The sequence below is a fragment of the Amphiura filiformis genome, chromosome 4 (genome assembly GCF_039555335.1).
Source record: "Amphiura filiformis chromosome 4, Afil_fr2py, whole genome shotgun sequence".
NCBI classification, from domain to species: Eukaryota; Metazoa; Echinodermata; class Ophiuroidea; order Amphilepidida; family Amphiuridae; genus Amphiura; species Amphiura filiformis.
The window spans coordinates 18,523,093-18,540,668 of record NC_092631.1 but is presented as its reverse complement, the minus strand read 5'-3'; the positions used below and the strand labels follow the sequence as shown (position 1 = coordinate 18,540,668).

Sequence of the window (17,576 nt, the reverse complement as noted above, 5' to 3'; positions counted from 1 at the left end):
GTTTTTTTGGTCACGCATGCGTACAGACCATTTATGTGAGTGATCCCCCCCCCCGGGTCTTGGTTACTTCAGTTGCTTTGGTTTCTGCTTAATTGCTTATCTTGGTTACTTCAGCTGCTTAATTTGGTTTCTGATTTGCTTGTCTTGTTACTTTAGTTGCTTTGGATGCTGCTTTGCTTGTCTTGGTTACTTCAGTTGATTAAATTGGTTTCTGCTTTGCTTGTCTTGGTTACTCCAGTTGCTTTGATTTCTGCTTTGCTTGTCTTGGTTACTCCAGTTGCTTTGATTTCTGCTTTGCTTGTCTTAGTTACTTCAGAGTGCTTTGGTTGCTGCTTTGCTTGTTTTGGTTACGTCAGTTGATTAAATTGGTTTCTGCTTTGCTTGTCTTGGTTACTCCAGATGCTTTGGTTTCTGCTTTGCTTGTGTTAGTTACCTCAGTTGGTTTGATTTCTGCTGTGTTCGTCTCGGTTACTTCAGTTGCTAGCTGTTGCTTTGATTTCTGCTTTGTTTGTTTTGGTTAACTCAGTTGCTTTGGTCAAGTTCTGCTTTGCTTGTCTTAATTACTTCAGTTGCTTTGGTTTCTGCTTTGCTTGTGTTAGTTACTTCAAGATACTTTGGTTTCTGCTTAATTGCTTGTCTTGGTTACTTCAGTTGCTTTGGTTTATGGTTTGCTTGTCTTGGTTACCTCAGTTGCTTTGGTTTCTGCTTTGCTTGTCTTGGTTACTTCAGTTGCTTAATTTGGTTTTTGCTTTGCTTGTTTTAGTTACTTCACTTGCTTTGGTTTCTGCTTTGCTTGTCTTGGTTACTTTGGTTTCTGCTTTGTTTGATTACTTCAGTTGCTTAATTTGGTTTCTGCTTTGCTGGTCTTGGTTACTTCAGTTGCTTTGGTTTCTGCTTGGCTTGTCTTGATTACTTCAGTTGCTTTGGTTTCTGCTTTTGCTTGTCTTGGTTACTTCAGTTGCTTTGATTTCTGCTTTGCTTGTTACTTCAGTTGTTTTGATTTCTGCTTTGCTTGTTTTGGTTACTTCAGTTGCTTTGGTTTCTGCTTTGCTTGTCTTGGTTACTTCAGTTGCTTTGGTTTCTGCTTTGCTTGTGGTTATACTTCAGTTGCTTTGGTTTCTGCTTTGCTTGTCTTAGTTCAGTTCAGTTGATTTGATTTCTGCTTTGCTTGTCTTGGTTACTTCAGTTGCTTTGGTTTCTGCTTAATTGTTTATCTTGGTTACTTCAGCTGCTTAATTTGGTTTCTGATTTGCTTGTCTTGGTTACTTTAGTTGCTTTGGTTGCTGCTTTGCTTGTCTTGGTTACTTCAGTTGATTAAATTGGTTTCTGCTTTGCTTGTCTTGGTTACTTCAGTTGCTCAAGTTGGGTTCTGCTTTGCTTGTCTTGGTTACCTCAGTTGCTTTTGGTTTCAGCTTTCCTTTGTGAATGCAGGATCACATAGTACTTGAAATTGCATTACGGCCTATTACGGCTTGATGGTTTTGTGGTGGTGTATTTGGAATTTTTCCATGTCGCAGCTGGTCCGCAACTGGCTGGCTGTCACACTAGAATAATCTGTTTAAAACATGCTTAGAGCACTTCCATAATGCCTCCATAACCACCTTAAGTTTTGACTCACTATTGGTTCAGTAGCTTTCAGTCCAACTTCTGGCCAGGGGGTTCCACTAGAGCCTCTTCTTGGTGGCCTAGAAAATGTACTGTTTCTTGATATTCATGATTAAATAATATCTTCACGTCAATTTTGCTAGATAATACTGCTCTGCTCATGTTTATCATCGTAATCATCCACATTTGCTGTGCCATATCCTTTTCTCCGAGTGAACATGGTGAATCACAGTGTAAGCTAGTGGAGTTGACAATTCCCTTTTAAAGGAATTTCTCTACATAATTAAGATCTTGTATGATAAAAGGTTCAGCGAACCAGCTATATTTACACCGAAAGCTTTTGAGCAAGTCTAACCAAAGGTCACATGTGTAAATACAGTGTGCGCCAAAATAAATTGTCGCTTGACAAACCAATACAAACACACAGAAATTCAGAACATTGTGTGGTTGCCTTTGTGCAGGTCACGCCGTTAAGCTCCGTTAGAACATGAGGTCTGCCTTTCTTGACGTTTCAATCCTAAGTTAGCGTATTTCTTGAAGAAACAAAGCTAAACAAGGACATAAAATTGTGTCTCTTTGGCATAGATATTTTCAAAACAGGATTTACTCGACCTATATGCTGCGCAGTGCATGTGTGTCAGGTAAGAGTGATAGCTATACTGATTTTTAAAAATTTACTATTTTAGGCCTTTTGATGTTCTGTTGTTTATTTCAGTCGACGTTTACAGCTGTATTGATTCAGCATTTTGACACAGTTTGATTTGAATAAACAAATCGAGGAGAAACGTTAAAATTGGTACGAGGACTACGAGGGCAATATAAAAATACAGGCCTATTTTTATTACTCCTCGCGTGGAAGCCTCAGAAAAATTGGGGTTTTGAGCGTACAAAATATAATTTAAAACGTGTTACTAGAATAAAAACAAACCACGGCCTCTGTTAGTGTCATGTCAGCTGTATTTTTCATACCCGGGTATAAACCACCACATGCTAAATGCTTAATAATATAAGCTAATATCGCTCATTCTACAAAATCCGGTGCCAATCCACTAAAAAAATAGAAAAAATAAAAGTTGTTCAAAAAGACCTGCTTTTTGTGTTTTTAAAAGTAAATGTATCACTACTTTCAGATGTAAAAATTGCCAACACCACTTGCATATTTTTCTTTCAGGAAGTCATGATGTTTTTAACACTAAAACTCAATGTAATGTGAGCTACGTTACCGACTATAAAATGGGCTGGTTTTACTCAATCCAAGGTCATAAAAAGCAAATTAAAGATCACTTGAGTGAAATGTAAAACAGATTTCACCATTCCATAGAAGTTTTGAAGATGCGTAAATGAGTGTGTAACGTAGCTCACAGTAACGTAGTTCACTGGTTTTAATGTTTTTAATGTGATTTGCGAACGTTAGAACGTTATGTCGGTTAATTCTAATATAAATGGGGTTCGACCACTGGTAGCTTTCACATATTATTAGGAAGTACATGTAATACAAGTGCATACTATAGAATTCTGGTAACGTAGCTCACCAATCTTAACATGGTCGGTCGAAATTTCAATGTTTACAACATTTCTATGCCAAAATGCTACAGCATCACGATTTTTACTGTGATTTTTAAAAACCTATAAGTGTTTCCTTTCAAAAACCGCAAATTACATTGATACCTCTGTTTTTCTTCTTTCCAATAACGTGTGTTAAAAAGGAGTAACGTAGCTCACAGCGTTTTGGTGGAAAGTGCAATTTATTTTAGAATTACACAAAGACATTTTAATCACTAAAAAATAATGTTGATAAACAATATGATGGCGCGTTATCTAATTAAAAAACAACAAATATGTAAAGAAATCGCATTTATTCAAAGAAAATATTCAGGGTTAGATGTGACACTTGAGCTGTGGAAACACATTTTTAGCGATTTTTGAGCCTTTGCAAGGGTTAATCAGGCTGAAGAAAGCATTTAAAGTATGGAAAACTATATATGTCCGTGTAGATCTCGTTGAGTTCTACCAGAAAAACAACATATTTGATGCCCTAAATGCTCGACAAAGTTTTTGTGGACCAAAGAATGGAAAAAAGGCTATTGGCACCGGATTTTGTAGAATGAGCGATATACTAGTACACTTTGTGAAGAATTCCAAAATTATTATCCGCGGTAATTTGGCCATTTACTAAAAAAGGTAAAAGCCTGACTTCTTGTAGAACGCAGTCAGCTGTAACTTGTAAGAGTGAACAATACCACATGTATTAATATAGTACGCCCAGAATACGAATTTGCCAAGAAGTAAATACTCAGTTTAAAGCCGTGCCATTGTTCGCAATTAAGTCGTGCAATAACAAAACAGACAAAATTCCAAAATATAGCCTACATGTTGTTTATACGGAATAATACGTCTTCTTGACACTTCATTTGTGAAAATTGAGAAATAATCAACGGAGATTTACGGCCAGAAAATCCGTTATCTTCAAAATCAATAATTGCATTTGACGAGATTGTCAATGGGGATATCCAGCACCATCACGACACATGGCCATCCCCGTCGTTCCCCGTGGAACGCACTCTCTCTTTGACAATCTCGTCAAGTGCAACTATTGATTTTGAAGATAACGGATTTTCGGGCCGTAAATCTCCGTTGGTATTTCTTGCTCAATTTTCACAAATGAGGTGTCAGAAGAGATCTTCTGTAGAAACAGCATATATTTCGGATTTTGACTTTGTCTGGATAGCTCAAAGTTTGTAGCCATGGTGACTCCCTTTGACTCGTTGAACAGTGGCATAGCGTGGGTCATCACATTGGGGGGGCACCGACCATGATTGGGGGGCACATTTTTCGGCAATTTTCCTATGGGATTTAAAAAATTTTCAGATCGATGGGGGGGGGGGGTTATGACGCTACGCCACTGTCGTTGAATGAAAGAGATACATTTAAAAGTTGCACTAAACATGCTAAAAGCTGCTCAAGTCAGTGACATTCTGACTGGTCAAGGATGACCCGCGGTGACCAGTGACGACCATGAGCAACAAAATCAACATTTTGAATAGGTTTTGTAGGTGCAACTTTTGAATGCGGGTCTTTTTCATTCTGACAAAGGGTCACCATTGTAACAAATTTTGGCTTTGGGCTATTATGAGGCATCAAAAGTTTTTGCAAAACAAAACTGGGGTTCCTTTTGCTATTTAAATTATAAATTTTGATGCATAGATTTTGAGTTATTATCTCATAATATTAAAAGGGGGTAATTACTTTTTGGTAGATGTTTATATCCCTGTTCCTTTATAACAGACCACTATTGGAAAAGAAACAGACAGGGGTTCAAATCCGATGTTATAATAGTAATCTTTGAAATGTAAACAATAAAAGCATATTATCTTTTCCAACAATTATTGTCTGACTGCATCTCATCAATCACATTGGACTGGTGAGATATGGCGTAAACACATCGATCAATCAAAATCATTGGAAAATATGATCTGTAAAAGGCTGCAAAACCGTTTTGCAAAGGTGAATAAAAGGTAAAACCGCTTTATAAACCGCAAACCTGGCGTGTTATTGTTTACCGTACCACTGTGCGCTGCAGGGTAAAGCGATCTATATATACCAGACCACATCAAATTCTATTTATAGGCCTTAAAGTACACTGTTAGAACATTACCCAACATTTGGGTAAATTGGGTCAAATGGTCGTTTTACCCAAAATTTTACCCAACCACTGGGTACGAACAACCCTCATGGGTTGGGTTGGGTAAGGTTTTTTAAAACCCAATATTGGGTAAAATTTTACCCAATATTGAGTAGATTACTGAAAATAACCTGATGTTGGGTCCCGTGTTGGGTAAAATTTACCCAACCGGTTTATTACCCAGTGTTCCAACAGTGTATAAAATTATGCTAGGAACTTTATGACGTGTATAACAGGCAAAAAGTCTCATCTCTGATTTCATGGTTCAATGGTTTGCATTCAAAAGGTTCATACGTTGGCCCCAAGTTGGGGAGTATGAGATTTTGTAGCCAACATTGTAGCAAAGGTCATTCTGTTGTGTACAATCATATTGAAGTTCAAAGAACTGTGCCCTGACAAACGAGCATGTTTATTTCCGTCGCGTTTTCACGGTACACAGATATCATGAAACAGTCATACACTCACCAAAATAAAGGTTCTAAAGGCCTTAAAGAACCTTTGTCCTCTGTATACATGTACAACCCTAGAAAAATGTTCTTTAAACTGAACCATTTTATCGTGTTCTTTAAAGGGTTCTCTAATACCCTTTGTAGAACCATGTTTTGGCCTTCATAGAACTTTTTGGTTCCTTGAGAACCGGATTCCATACATGTTTTGAGGACAGATTTTCCTTTTTTTTCTGATACTGTGCAGATTCAAGTTGGATCAGTTTCAAGTTTATGATCATGTAGCGTGTATTAAAGTGACCTATTTTCAGGAAACAAAATGCATTTACCATGATCATGTTGATCACGTAAACTGTTATTATCACTACAGCGAGACCCTGGGAAATCAAGAGGCAAATCAATAGTATTAAACTCTGGGTTGGTGGAGTTCAAGTTTATTTACATGATGCAATATTTACGGGAAAATCACATACATAATGTTTGTGCAAATACGCTCCTAACTGTTAAGATTCATGCACATATAGTGTCAGTATAAAAATATAAATCAGAAGTAGAGTTGGAAGCATTAAGGGGGTACTACACCCCCTCGATAAATTTGTGTCTATTTTTGCATTTTTCTCAAAAATTTAATAACACAGTGGTAACAAAAGTTATGTATATTATAGGGGCAAGGAATCCAATTACTATACTGTAATTTCAGTGACCCAAGACAAGCAGTTCGCTATTTATGATAAGAAATAAGGTACCGATAGGATGTACCTCATTTCCTATCATACTGAACCGCTTGTCTTGAATCACTGAAATTTCAGTGTAGTAATTGGATTCCTTGCCCCAATAATATACATAACTTTTGTTACCAGTGTGTTATTATTTGTTGAGAAAAATGCAAAAATAGTCACAAATTTACCACAGGGGTGTAGTACCCCCTTAAAGCAAGCACATCCATATACTGGAAGTAATTCAAATAATTTGCTTAACTTTACACAAATAATCACAATGGCAACACAATGATTAAGGTTAGCAACTATTTTAAACTATTGCGATTTGGTAGTTCACAGCATCTTCAAGTTGCGAATGGTAGGGAGCTTTGGCAAAAATTGCATTGATCAATTCATAGCGAGTGTGTAGAAGGATTGAAATATCGCAGATATACTTTTGTAGGTCCTGCCTGTTAGGTTATGTTGTAAAGAGGGCTGAAACACATAACTCGTTAACAACAATAAATCAAGCAAGTTTTCAAACTATATGATTTGTGGAATGAACTTCTGCAAAACATCCAAGTGTTATTGATTTAGATTATGAAAAAATCGATTGTTTTGGTTCCTTCGACCAACAATACCTATAGTCTATACCCTATCATGCGTATACATTTAACAATGATGAATGATAAGATAATCAAAGGCTATATTTGGTTATCTTAGTCTGGATCGCATATCTGACAGTGATGTATCGTTGCGATCAAGGAGCTTAGATAGGAAGGAGAAGCAATGCACTGTAAAAATTTGACTGTAATTTTTACAGTAGAATAGCGTACGGAAATGTGCCGTAAAATAACAGTACTATGACACAGTGCGTGTAGATTACGTAACGCATTGTTCCTTTGATGTCGATTTGATTTGCCGACAGGCTATTCATGAAAGTGGTACTATTGTTTGGAACAAAGGAGTTCCGCCATTAAATTGGTCACTGACCCGACAGCATATTAACGCTTTTCCTGGTAGGTGACTGTCAATAAGTGATGAACAGAAAGTTTGTGTATTAGTGCACCACACAGTGTCGACGCCCTATACGATAAATATAAATTTAATACTCCGTTGGTGAGCGACGGCCGAGTGGTATTTCACCGAACACAGGAAAAGGAGTTCTATCTGATTGGCTAGCAATCGATCGCTTAGGTCGCTCAGTAGTCAACTACGAACTCAAAATGGAGCAATGTATTCAATTCGATTGAAATCGATATTCTATTATTGACGTAGATAAAGAGTGATAGTGTGTCAATAATGTACATTGTATTGCACCTGGATTTTACATGCATTCCTTTATATAATTATTTTCTCAAAGAGTTGAATATATCAAAATTTTTACCCGGGATTTCAAATTTTTTACCTCAAAATTGCAGTTAAACATATCCACAGCAAAATACCGGTCCTCACTAATTAGTGTATTTAATTTACAGTTAGTGTATTTAAAATAAAACCTGTGATTTACCTGACAACAAATAAAATTTTCTTGCAATAGAAATATCATATGGGATACTGCTATGGTAGGCCGCAACCGCCACAACTTGGAGCTGCTACGCGTAGCTGACTTTTTGCTCCGTGGAGCCAAATTGACCAATCATGTTAGAGTTTTTCATTACTCGGAGGTAAAACTGACCAATCAAGTACGACTTACTCATTACGTGAAGCGAATTTATTCATTAAGAATTTGCCAGACGAGCTTCACGTAGTTGCAAGATATCCTCGGTCACGAAAGTTATGATTCAAAAAGTAGTTTATGAAAAGTACGAACCGACTTATTATTAAGATGGACATGCACTCATAAGAAACTCATACAGTATTATCATGGTAGGTATTATAGATATATATATTATAGATATAGATATATAATACCTACCATGGTATTATACATAACTATATAGCTAGGCAGAGTGGTGGGTAAACCATGCACACAATTCTGCGATCTGCAGTGTATCGCCGGGAGCTAATTTGTACAACTTGCGCGGCGCGGCGTGGCCTGCGGAATTCGACCTTCAGCAAACCAGTTCGGATTTACTTTATATACTAGTAGTAGGCCATACATACTGTAGTTACTGTCCGTTTTCCTATACACAATACTCAGTGCGCTCACCATTGACGCGTGACCTCTACAAATAGTGTATGTTAGAAGTATAGGCCATTGCCTAGTTGACGTCACTGTGTAAAAAATAACCGGCCAATATTTAAAGTATTCTCTGAAATTCTAGAAAATATAGTTTTGTAACATGTCCTAAATTTTTAGCTAATTTAGGTGTTTGGAAATATTGGTACTTTTGCGTTTTAGGAAGGATATGTAAACGACAGATAACACCAAAAAATATGAAGAAATTATTTCTAAACCGTGTTAAGTCTGCAAACCATTATGCTTCTCATTTTCAAGAACGCTGGTTAACAATAAGCAGACTATTGTCTCATTTCGTAAACAAAAGCCCACACAGTATTGTTACCTTGCGTTCGCTTTGTAACCGTTCACCCAACTGAAACTATAATACCAGCTCATTGCTCATTGCACAGGTAAAACAGACACAAGTGCAGTGTGTATTTAACCAGAGAAGATCTGATGTAACATAGTTGAGCTGTTTTCATTGAGTGTTATCTTGGTTTAATAGCTTTTAATGGGGTTTAAGTCCTTCAAAGGTCGTGGTGAATTCTACTGTAGACATGACTGCATCATGATTATTTTAAAGTCAACAACATTCAACAATATGATCACCGTGATAGTATGACAGTATCAGTACCGTGGGTGTCAGTGATCCTGGCCTGACACAGTAGACAAACAAACAAACAAACACGCCACACACATGACACATGCATGCAAGCTAACATTGACTATACACTAATCAAACAATGGTATTGATCCTGTATAACTGGTCGTGGTTTATTTACATTCGATTCATTTAAAATCCCCATAGTAAACATTAATTTTGGCAAGAGTTTTCTCTCTCTGGAACGAGGATGCATCCACTGGCTCCGCGTAATGAAAAGATCTAACATGATTGGTCAATTTAGCTCCGCGAAGCGAAAAGTAAGCTACGCGTAGCAGCTCCACGTTGTGGCGGTTACGGCCAGCCATATACTGATCATGCGAAAATCGTAAAAACATAGAATAGAAACAGTGTGGCAGGCTCTCAAAATCTCAAGTTGTATGCTTAGCCTGAGTCGCTCGGCCTATCTCGAACAAAATCACCATGCGTAGCTGTTGAAAAACGTGAGGATTCATCATACTATCACGGCAATTTTTGACACGAAGATATAGGGACGATGACGGTGTGCACCACTTACGAAAGTGGTACCAATTGTCCCAATTTGTGTCCCAAGCACACAAACATTCTATAGGCATGATAGGGGGCGCCAAATTGGTTTGGGCGGCTAATATGAATAAAATGAATGAACACGCTTTGAATTGACGATTCGCTCACGGGTAGCTCAGCAGCCGCGGGATAAGGTCCGTTTATGCTACGCCGCAATTGCGATACGATGCCATGCGTTGCCGCACTGTATCGTACCGCAGAACACTGCATTGCGGTATCGCAATAAAGTTAAAAACATTTTAACTTGGAAATGCGATGAGTTGCGGAAAAAGTAATCGATATATCAGCAACGCACCGCATCGCAATTGCGGCGTAGTATGAACTTACCTTAAGGCATGCGTTTTGTGTAGTAACAGTGATCTTCATCTGCCCTCACCACACAGTCCACCACATATCATTAAATCGATCATTTTCCGTCTTCTTTTATTTATTTATTTATTTATTTATTTTTATTTTTGTATTTTGCAGACCCCTGATGTCATGTAGGCGCAGAAGATTGATATGACCACATGTCACCATGAAGACTTCAGCTATCTTAACACTCTTTGCAGTGGAATACTGTATTTTCTTATGTGGAACAATTCCCGTAGTATGGACTGAAGAATGCAATGAGATATGCGACTACAGTCCAGACCACAACCACGCGGATTGCTCAAACCAAAATCTGGACATCATCCCGGTTGCATCACAATGTAGCGAAGCATCTTTCTTGGACTTTAGGAGGAACGCTCTGCAGTACTTGGACGAAAGCTCTTTGTCCGGTTACGGCAAACTTCGGTATGTCTATCTAGAATACAACAACATTAGAAATATCACACCTCGTGCTTTTGCAGCTTGTGTGGAATTGAAAGAGATCTTCCTTCAAAACAACCCGCTTGTAATTATTGTAAATAACACATTCTATGGACTGTCGAAGTTGAGGAATCTCTATTTGAACGTCGCGAGTTTGGAAGTCATTGAAGCTGGGGCATTCGCCGGGTTGAACTCCATTGAGCGGTTATATTTGAATGACAATGGTTTGAGAACTTTACCGCATAATGTTTTTCATAGTCTAAGAACGTTACGATTCCTGATGTTGTCTAATAATCGGCTGGAGTATTTCCACAGTGAGCAGTTCCAAGGGTTAGCCCAACTTAAGCGTATAGAGATTCAGAATAATTTGTTGATGCGTTTAGAAAGTGGAATGTTTCGCGGACTGCCAAGTTTGACATCGCTTATAGCATCACATAACTCAATATCGGAAATCCATGTTGGAGCTCTGGAGTTTGAAAGTCTCGGCAACCTGGCAGAAATAGACTTGAGTTTCAATAACATCATTGATGTTCGGAACATTTCTAGCGGGTTGGTTGACATCCAGAGAGTATTTTTCGCTGGAAATCCCATGAGTTGTGGCTGCACGAATGAGGTGTTGATGCAATGGTACGAGAAACACGTACAAGAAAGTTCCACAATAATCGCGGATACAAGAACCGAAGTCATTTGTCAAGGTCCAGAAGATTTTACAGGTATGCCTATGAAAGACGTCAGCCAAGCTGTCATTTTGAAGTGTAAAGATCTCCCAAAGCCAACATCATACGATAAAACAGAAGTGAGTGTAGCAACGGTGTTAACAGGTGCAAGCGGTTACGTTGAGATTATCGATGGTGTGCCAATGATTAACGAAGATGACGACAAAAGGCAGATGGCAGTGGCACAGGAGAGCGCATTAGGATCAGATCAACAAGAAGACGGCCAGATGTACATGTTCATTGGAATATCAGCTCTCGTGGTTTGCTTGGCTGTTATAATCATATTCGCAGTACTAATCTATAGGAGGTATAGTGATTCCCAAAGGCCAAGAGCGGACACACAAGATAAGAACATCAAAGGTTGCACTCCTTCGCCACGAACAGGACTAACAGAAAATCCCCTTCCCGATGAGCCACCAGAAGAGGACGAAGAAGTTTTATATGAGCCAATAGCAAATATGCAAGAATTCCCAACTCGTACTAGTAGGAGTAGACTCATATCAGAAAGAAGTTTTGATTCTGCTTTCTCCGAAGGCTCGTTCCCTGAGAGTGACGATATTTCTCCACCAAAGTACCCTCCTCCCCCTCCACCTCCGCATGCAAATCAATCAGGTACCTTGTCTGGATATATCCCTGTTTATCAAAGCGAAAACGGAAAGGTGTACCTGTGTACCAAATGTCCTCATTCCCTAGTACATTCTACATCAGTTCCTGCTCATTGTTCCGATTTAATAAATCCCCAAAGTCAACCTCTACTGCTCCGCCAACATTCATACCCTGAAAGGCGCCAACATCCTCCTCATCATGATCCTGCTTATACATACGCAAACCAGCCAAATGACCAAATTACATCACACCACGGCCAACCATTACCTAGTTATGCTCAGGTGATGAAGCATCAACTACCAGAAGCAGATTTTCCGGCTCAAACTCAAGAACCACAATTGGCTCAAATGTATGACCAAAACGAAGTCCAAGATAATCCCCCCATTCCGCTCCAAACGGATATCGCAGACTACTCACAACTGGACTTAAGTTCATATCCCAGTACTAATCCATTTTCAACACAGAGATTAAGATCTGCTACATGTGTGCCTAGTCAACATTCATCTTCTCAACCATGTCAACCGAGAAGAGTGTCATTTTCTGACGTTAACACGGTTTATACGCAAAATACCCCGGTTCTTACCCGAGATAATCCGGGAGATAATCCGGTTTATATACAAAACAACCCAGTTAGTACGTGAAAACGTATAGTGGTCAAAATCGTCCGCCTATCATATCGATATTGTGGGTTCGAGACTTCGAGTCCCGGACGGACAATTAACATGGTAACTTCTTTGATGCATGCAGCATTCCTTGCTATAGCGAGGTGGTGTTTAATTTGGGGTTCGGGCTCCGTGCTCCTGTCAGTTAACATATGGTTAACTTCTTTAGAGCCGCAGTCCTCGAGGTGACCTAACTTTTTTTTTGTCTCACATGTCCTGTTCGGGAAAGTCGCTTACTGCCTGTCTGCTATACTGTGGAGGATCTGCGCCATGTGGATATGAACATGATGAAGCAAACTCTTTCGCGGGTCCCGGGGTAACCCGTTCAAGTTACTAGAGAGCTTGCGAAATGACGTTACTTTAACTTTAACGTCTAGAGGATTATGTATTCAAAACCAAGGTGGTTTTGAATACATAATCCTCTAGACGTTAAAGTTAAAGTTAAAGTAACGTCATTTCGCAAGCTCTCTACTACCTCAGCAATTACGACGGCGGCATGATCAGAGCACAACTGCCGCCTGAGTTGAACACGCATCCACTCCGCAACTTAACCAAAGGTCCCAAGTTTCTGTGTGTGGTGTGACAAAAACCAGGGCTATGCAAAAATGTAACTGCTATATCAAAGTATTCTAACTAGTTATGACAAATCAAGTGTGCGGTAATTCGATACCTTAGTCAGAAAACTAAATCCATTAAAGTAAACTGATAGAACTTAGTTTGTCTGCCTATTGCACGTCGATATCGGATACATAACTTCACTGACTTCGAAGTTTATGGAAGATAACTATGAGAAAAATCTGTACACTTGGCTTGCCATTATTGCACACTTGGCTTGCCATAGCCAAGTCGTAGTTGGAATGGTCATTTTAATAAGATAATAAGGAAGGAAAATTGAAATGTTTGATTTTATTTATTTCATTTATAATGTTAACGAATATTTTTTCACTGCCAAACATTGTGTACATTAATATGTACATATGATTATAAAATAATAGTCTAGGTGTATAATACAATTTACAAAAAAAAAAAAAGAAAAAAGGAATTGTTATAGTAAGAACGCGTGCTAATAACATTAATGTTGGGTAAAATCGGTATTTATATTTGTATGAGTTTCACAATGTTTTTCAGTTGCTTAAAATTGTTTTGAACTTGAAACAAGTATCATTTACACACGTGACAATCTGAAAGCTAGTTGGTAATGGTAACTGCCTAGAAAAATCACTTCTGGGCCTTAAGAAATCCCCATATTGACAGAACCATAAGTTTCACTGACGCATATATATGTCACCATGTTCACTTGTTTCCTTCTTTGGCACCATGGTTCAACGTGTATTCATAAAATAAAATGTGATTCACAATAAAATAATTTTGTTTGGTTCCGCAAAAAGTTTAATACAAGTTGTACAGCAATGTTGAAATAATTAATGCTACTTTATTGTACTACCTATTACATTTCTTATTACTTCAAATATGTTCACCGTTGTGCCCGCTCCACAGTGCCGTAAGCATCGACTTAAGACTTTCGCAATCGAGGGAGAAGCCGTGGGGAAAATCTGACGGGGGGTGGGGGGGTGGTTGTCGAAATACCGATCCTCCATTAAAGCCATGATTTGCTCCACAGAGATGCCCTCAACTTTAATTTTTCTCAAATTTCTTTTTGCATGATTGCAATGCCCAGTGGTTTTCTAAAACACCACGTGAAAGACTAAACCTGAAGTGCTTTAATTACAGTAAAATGTAACTTTTTACATTAAATCCAGATATCTCCGGCTTTAGTCGGACTTCACCGATCGAGTGAGTGTGTATCATTGAATCAGTGACGTAAAATGTGTACATATCGCTATTCGTCTTACGTCTTGGCGTATAAACTGTGTGTATATCGCTATCCGTCTTACGTCTTGTTTGTACATCCCGGCTGCATGAAGCTCCGCCAATAATCATATGATAATAATACGATCGGCGAGCTAATATCACGCATTAGGCGCTGGAATGAAATAACAATTTTCTTTGTTTTACCTCATTTTGTTTGACTCGAAATTAAAAGGGGACAATGTGATCAGTGAAAACTAACATTTAAATAGGACCTAATAGGAATCTCTTCTTTATGTAGATCGCACTTTATTGCATTAAAGCATGTATAAACGGAAAACTCATTAGGGAAGTGGGAAAGCGGGGAGCAAGAATTCCAATCGGGGCCTTTGGTTATTTAATGAAAATCATTACACAAATTTAAGTTATACAATGATATAAGCCTGTCAGTTTCTGTAATGAGTAAATTTGCAGGTATATGACCGCAATGTCAAGTTTGCATTGTTGTTATTCTTGAATGTAGGGCCTTATTATGGTTGTTTTTAAACACAATGAGAGTGCATCAAAACATAACTTGATATCTACTTCAGATACGTGAATGCGTGTATAATGTAAAACGTGACTCATGTAATTGTAAACTTTTCTTTGATTAGAGTGATCATGGTGATGGCCACTGTAGTCTGTACTGCCAAATTCTGATTTCTTCTAAAAGGCAACTTTGTAAATTGACGTTCAAGTGTGCTAGAACCGCTGAAATAAGCGCACTATAAATCACGAACTTTCTTAGCGATGGTTCAGAACAAAATGAAATGTTTGATTTTATTATTTCATTTATTGTAATTGAATTGTTCAACAATTAAGAACTTTATCACTGCCAAATATAGTACAAAATGTAGATAATTATATACGTAATTAGAATAATAGTATAGGTGTATATGTACAAAAAACCGCTTGCTACTACCGTAAATATTCGCCTAATAGCGCATATGGGATCCGTTGACAAAACTGCAATTTTGGGCACACATTATTAAAAGCAGTATTAATAGGGGCATTTGCACCCCCAAATATTTTTCTTGCCTGCCCCCACTTTTGAGGCAAAACCCCCCAAATTACGTAAATTTCCACTTTTTGCGGCAATTTTGCGCAAAATTTGTCGATATTGCCCCCCCCCCAAATCACTTTTACCCCCCCCCCCAAAAAAAACGTTCCTAGTGGCGCCACTGAATAAAAGTGCCCACTCGAAAAAATCCAACCAGCAAATAACGGCACAAACCTTTTCAGAGCAGGGAACTCTCTAGGCCTATTTGTACGTGAAATTTACCCAAAGGCAAATTTTGCGCCATTAGGCGAATATTTACGGTATTTTTTTAAAATTATGTGTGTGTATTTGGAGGGGGAAATTTCACTGTTTTTATTTTTGATAAGATATAAAAACGGGAGGGCGGCTCTTTTGGTTAATGTCCGCAAATATCGCTTCGGTCACAACAAATTGCAAAACAAAAGCGAAGCAGTGTCGTTGTAAAACAGGAAAATGAGTTTCTTCACTGGTTGAACACTCTAAGAAATAAAGGTTAAAAAGGTTCTAACGTTGTCCTCTCAGGAGAACCCATAGAGGTTCTCTAAAGAACCAAAAAAAACGTCGAAAAAGTTGTCCCAAATATGTGATACAGAACCGTTTTCGGTTCTTTAAGAGAACATTTAAAACCATATTTTGAATTTCTTTGAATCATTATACTTTGCCATGTTTACCAGGGTTCTAAACATTTCGTGTAAATCGGTCCTGATATATGTTAATATGTTTACACATGTAGTCTTAAAACACGTAATATGCTGCAATAATTTCCACTGCTTCACAATTTCACTCTTTATTAATGCAATATTATTATATTGTAGGTCTTTATCGAATTTACACATATTAATCCTATCACGTCAGTCTTTTAAGTCGTATGCAGACTTCGAGTATTAGACGTATGATATGTGACGTAACATATCTACGTTATTTAATCTAGTCCCATTCTATTTCCAGTAATGTTTAAGTTCTAACGAATGTTTGATGACGAAAAATCGATAATATGTTACATATAATATCTAGCAGAAATATATTATCGATTTTACGTCATCAAACATTCGTTAGAACTTAAACATTACTGGAAATAGAATGGCAATAGATTAAATAACGTAGATATGTTACATCAAATATTTTACGTATAATAAAAAGTCTGCACGCTGCTTCAGGATTGAGAGTTTTGCAGGTTGTCAAATTTGACATGTTTGAATTGTTGTAATTCTTGAATGTGTCGTTGTTTTTAAACAAGTTGAGAGTGCAACAAAACATAATCACGATGTCATTCCTTCTGAGACGTGACACCGTCTTTAACAATTTATTATCGTGCATAATGTATAAAAAAGAATTTGGGTCTAATTGGGACTTAAACTATATTTTTGTATCTTGAAATACCCAACATTTCGGACAATATAAATGGGAAAAAGAGTCAAATTATGATCCTCTTTGACCCATACTAAAAAAAAAAGAAGAAAAAAAGAGACACCCGTCTCTAGTTTTGTGTCTTTATAACATTCAATAAATGTTATAAAGACACAAAACTAGAGAAACCACGAGCAGTCTTAACAAAGGTGCCAACATCTGAATTAGCCTTTCGAAGTATGGCGGGTACAAAAGGAGAGGGCGTACTTTGGTTTGGGTAATGCTTCTCACCTAGACTGGATCCTTCAGTCTTTCAACAACTACGCACGGTCAAAATTATTATAATTCAGTCTGTAAAATGGGCACATACAAAAGTCATGTAGCTTCAGGGGTAGCGTTAACCCCCGATCGGGGGTGAATGACCCCCTAAATTTAAAAAATATTAATTTTTCACCCTCCATAAATTGGGAATTTGCAAGCTCGGGGGTGAACTCTGACCCTCTATTTTTGGACCTTACTCCTACCCCTGACTACACTGCAAAATATTTTTCACCCCGAGATTTAATATGCAGCGTAACTCGGTGAATGATTAGGTTTGCAAAAGTGAAATTTGCAGTTGCATCATCACCGTTCGAGTTTTTATCACGAAAAGTTTTGCAACTCGGTAATTTGTTATAGATAATGTAAGGTTATATATAAATAATGACCATTACGAATGGTAATATTATTTTTATACAGTTTACGCAAGCGTACTATAATACAAT

General features: G+C 37.9%; 1 protein-coding gene across 1 annotated transcript in view; it reads left to right on the top strand.

Moving 5' to 3' along the window:
• LOC140150022 (uncharacterized) overlaps positions 1–16,460 on the top strand; it is a 33,876-nt gene extending 17,416 nt beyond the window's left edge. Inside the window, exon 3 of the mRNA XM_072172026.1 lies at positions 10,311–16,460. Coding sequence (XP_072028127.1) covers positions 10,311–12,557 — 2,247 coding nt within the window. The 3' untranslated portion in view covers positions 12,558–16,460. The remainder of the gene's footprint in view (positions 1–10,310) is intronic.
• The last annotated feature ends 1,116 nt before the right edge of the window (positions 16,461–17,576 follow it).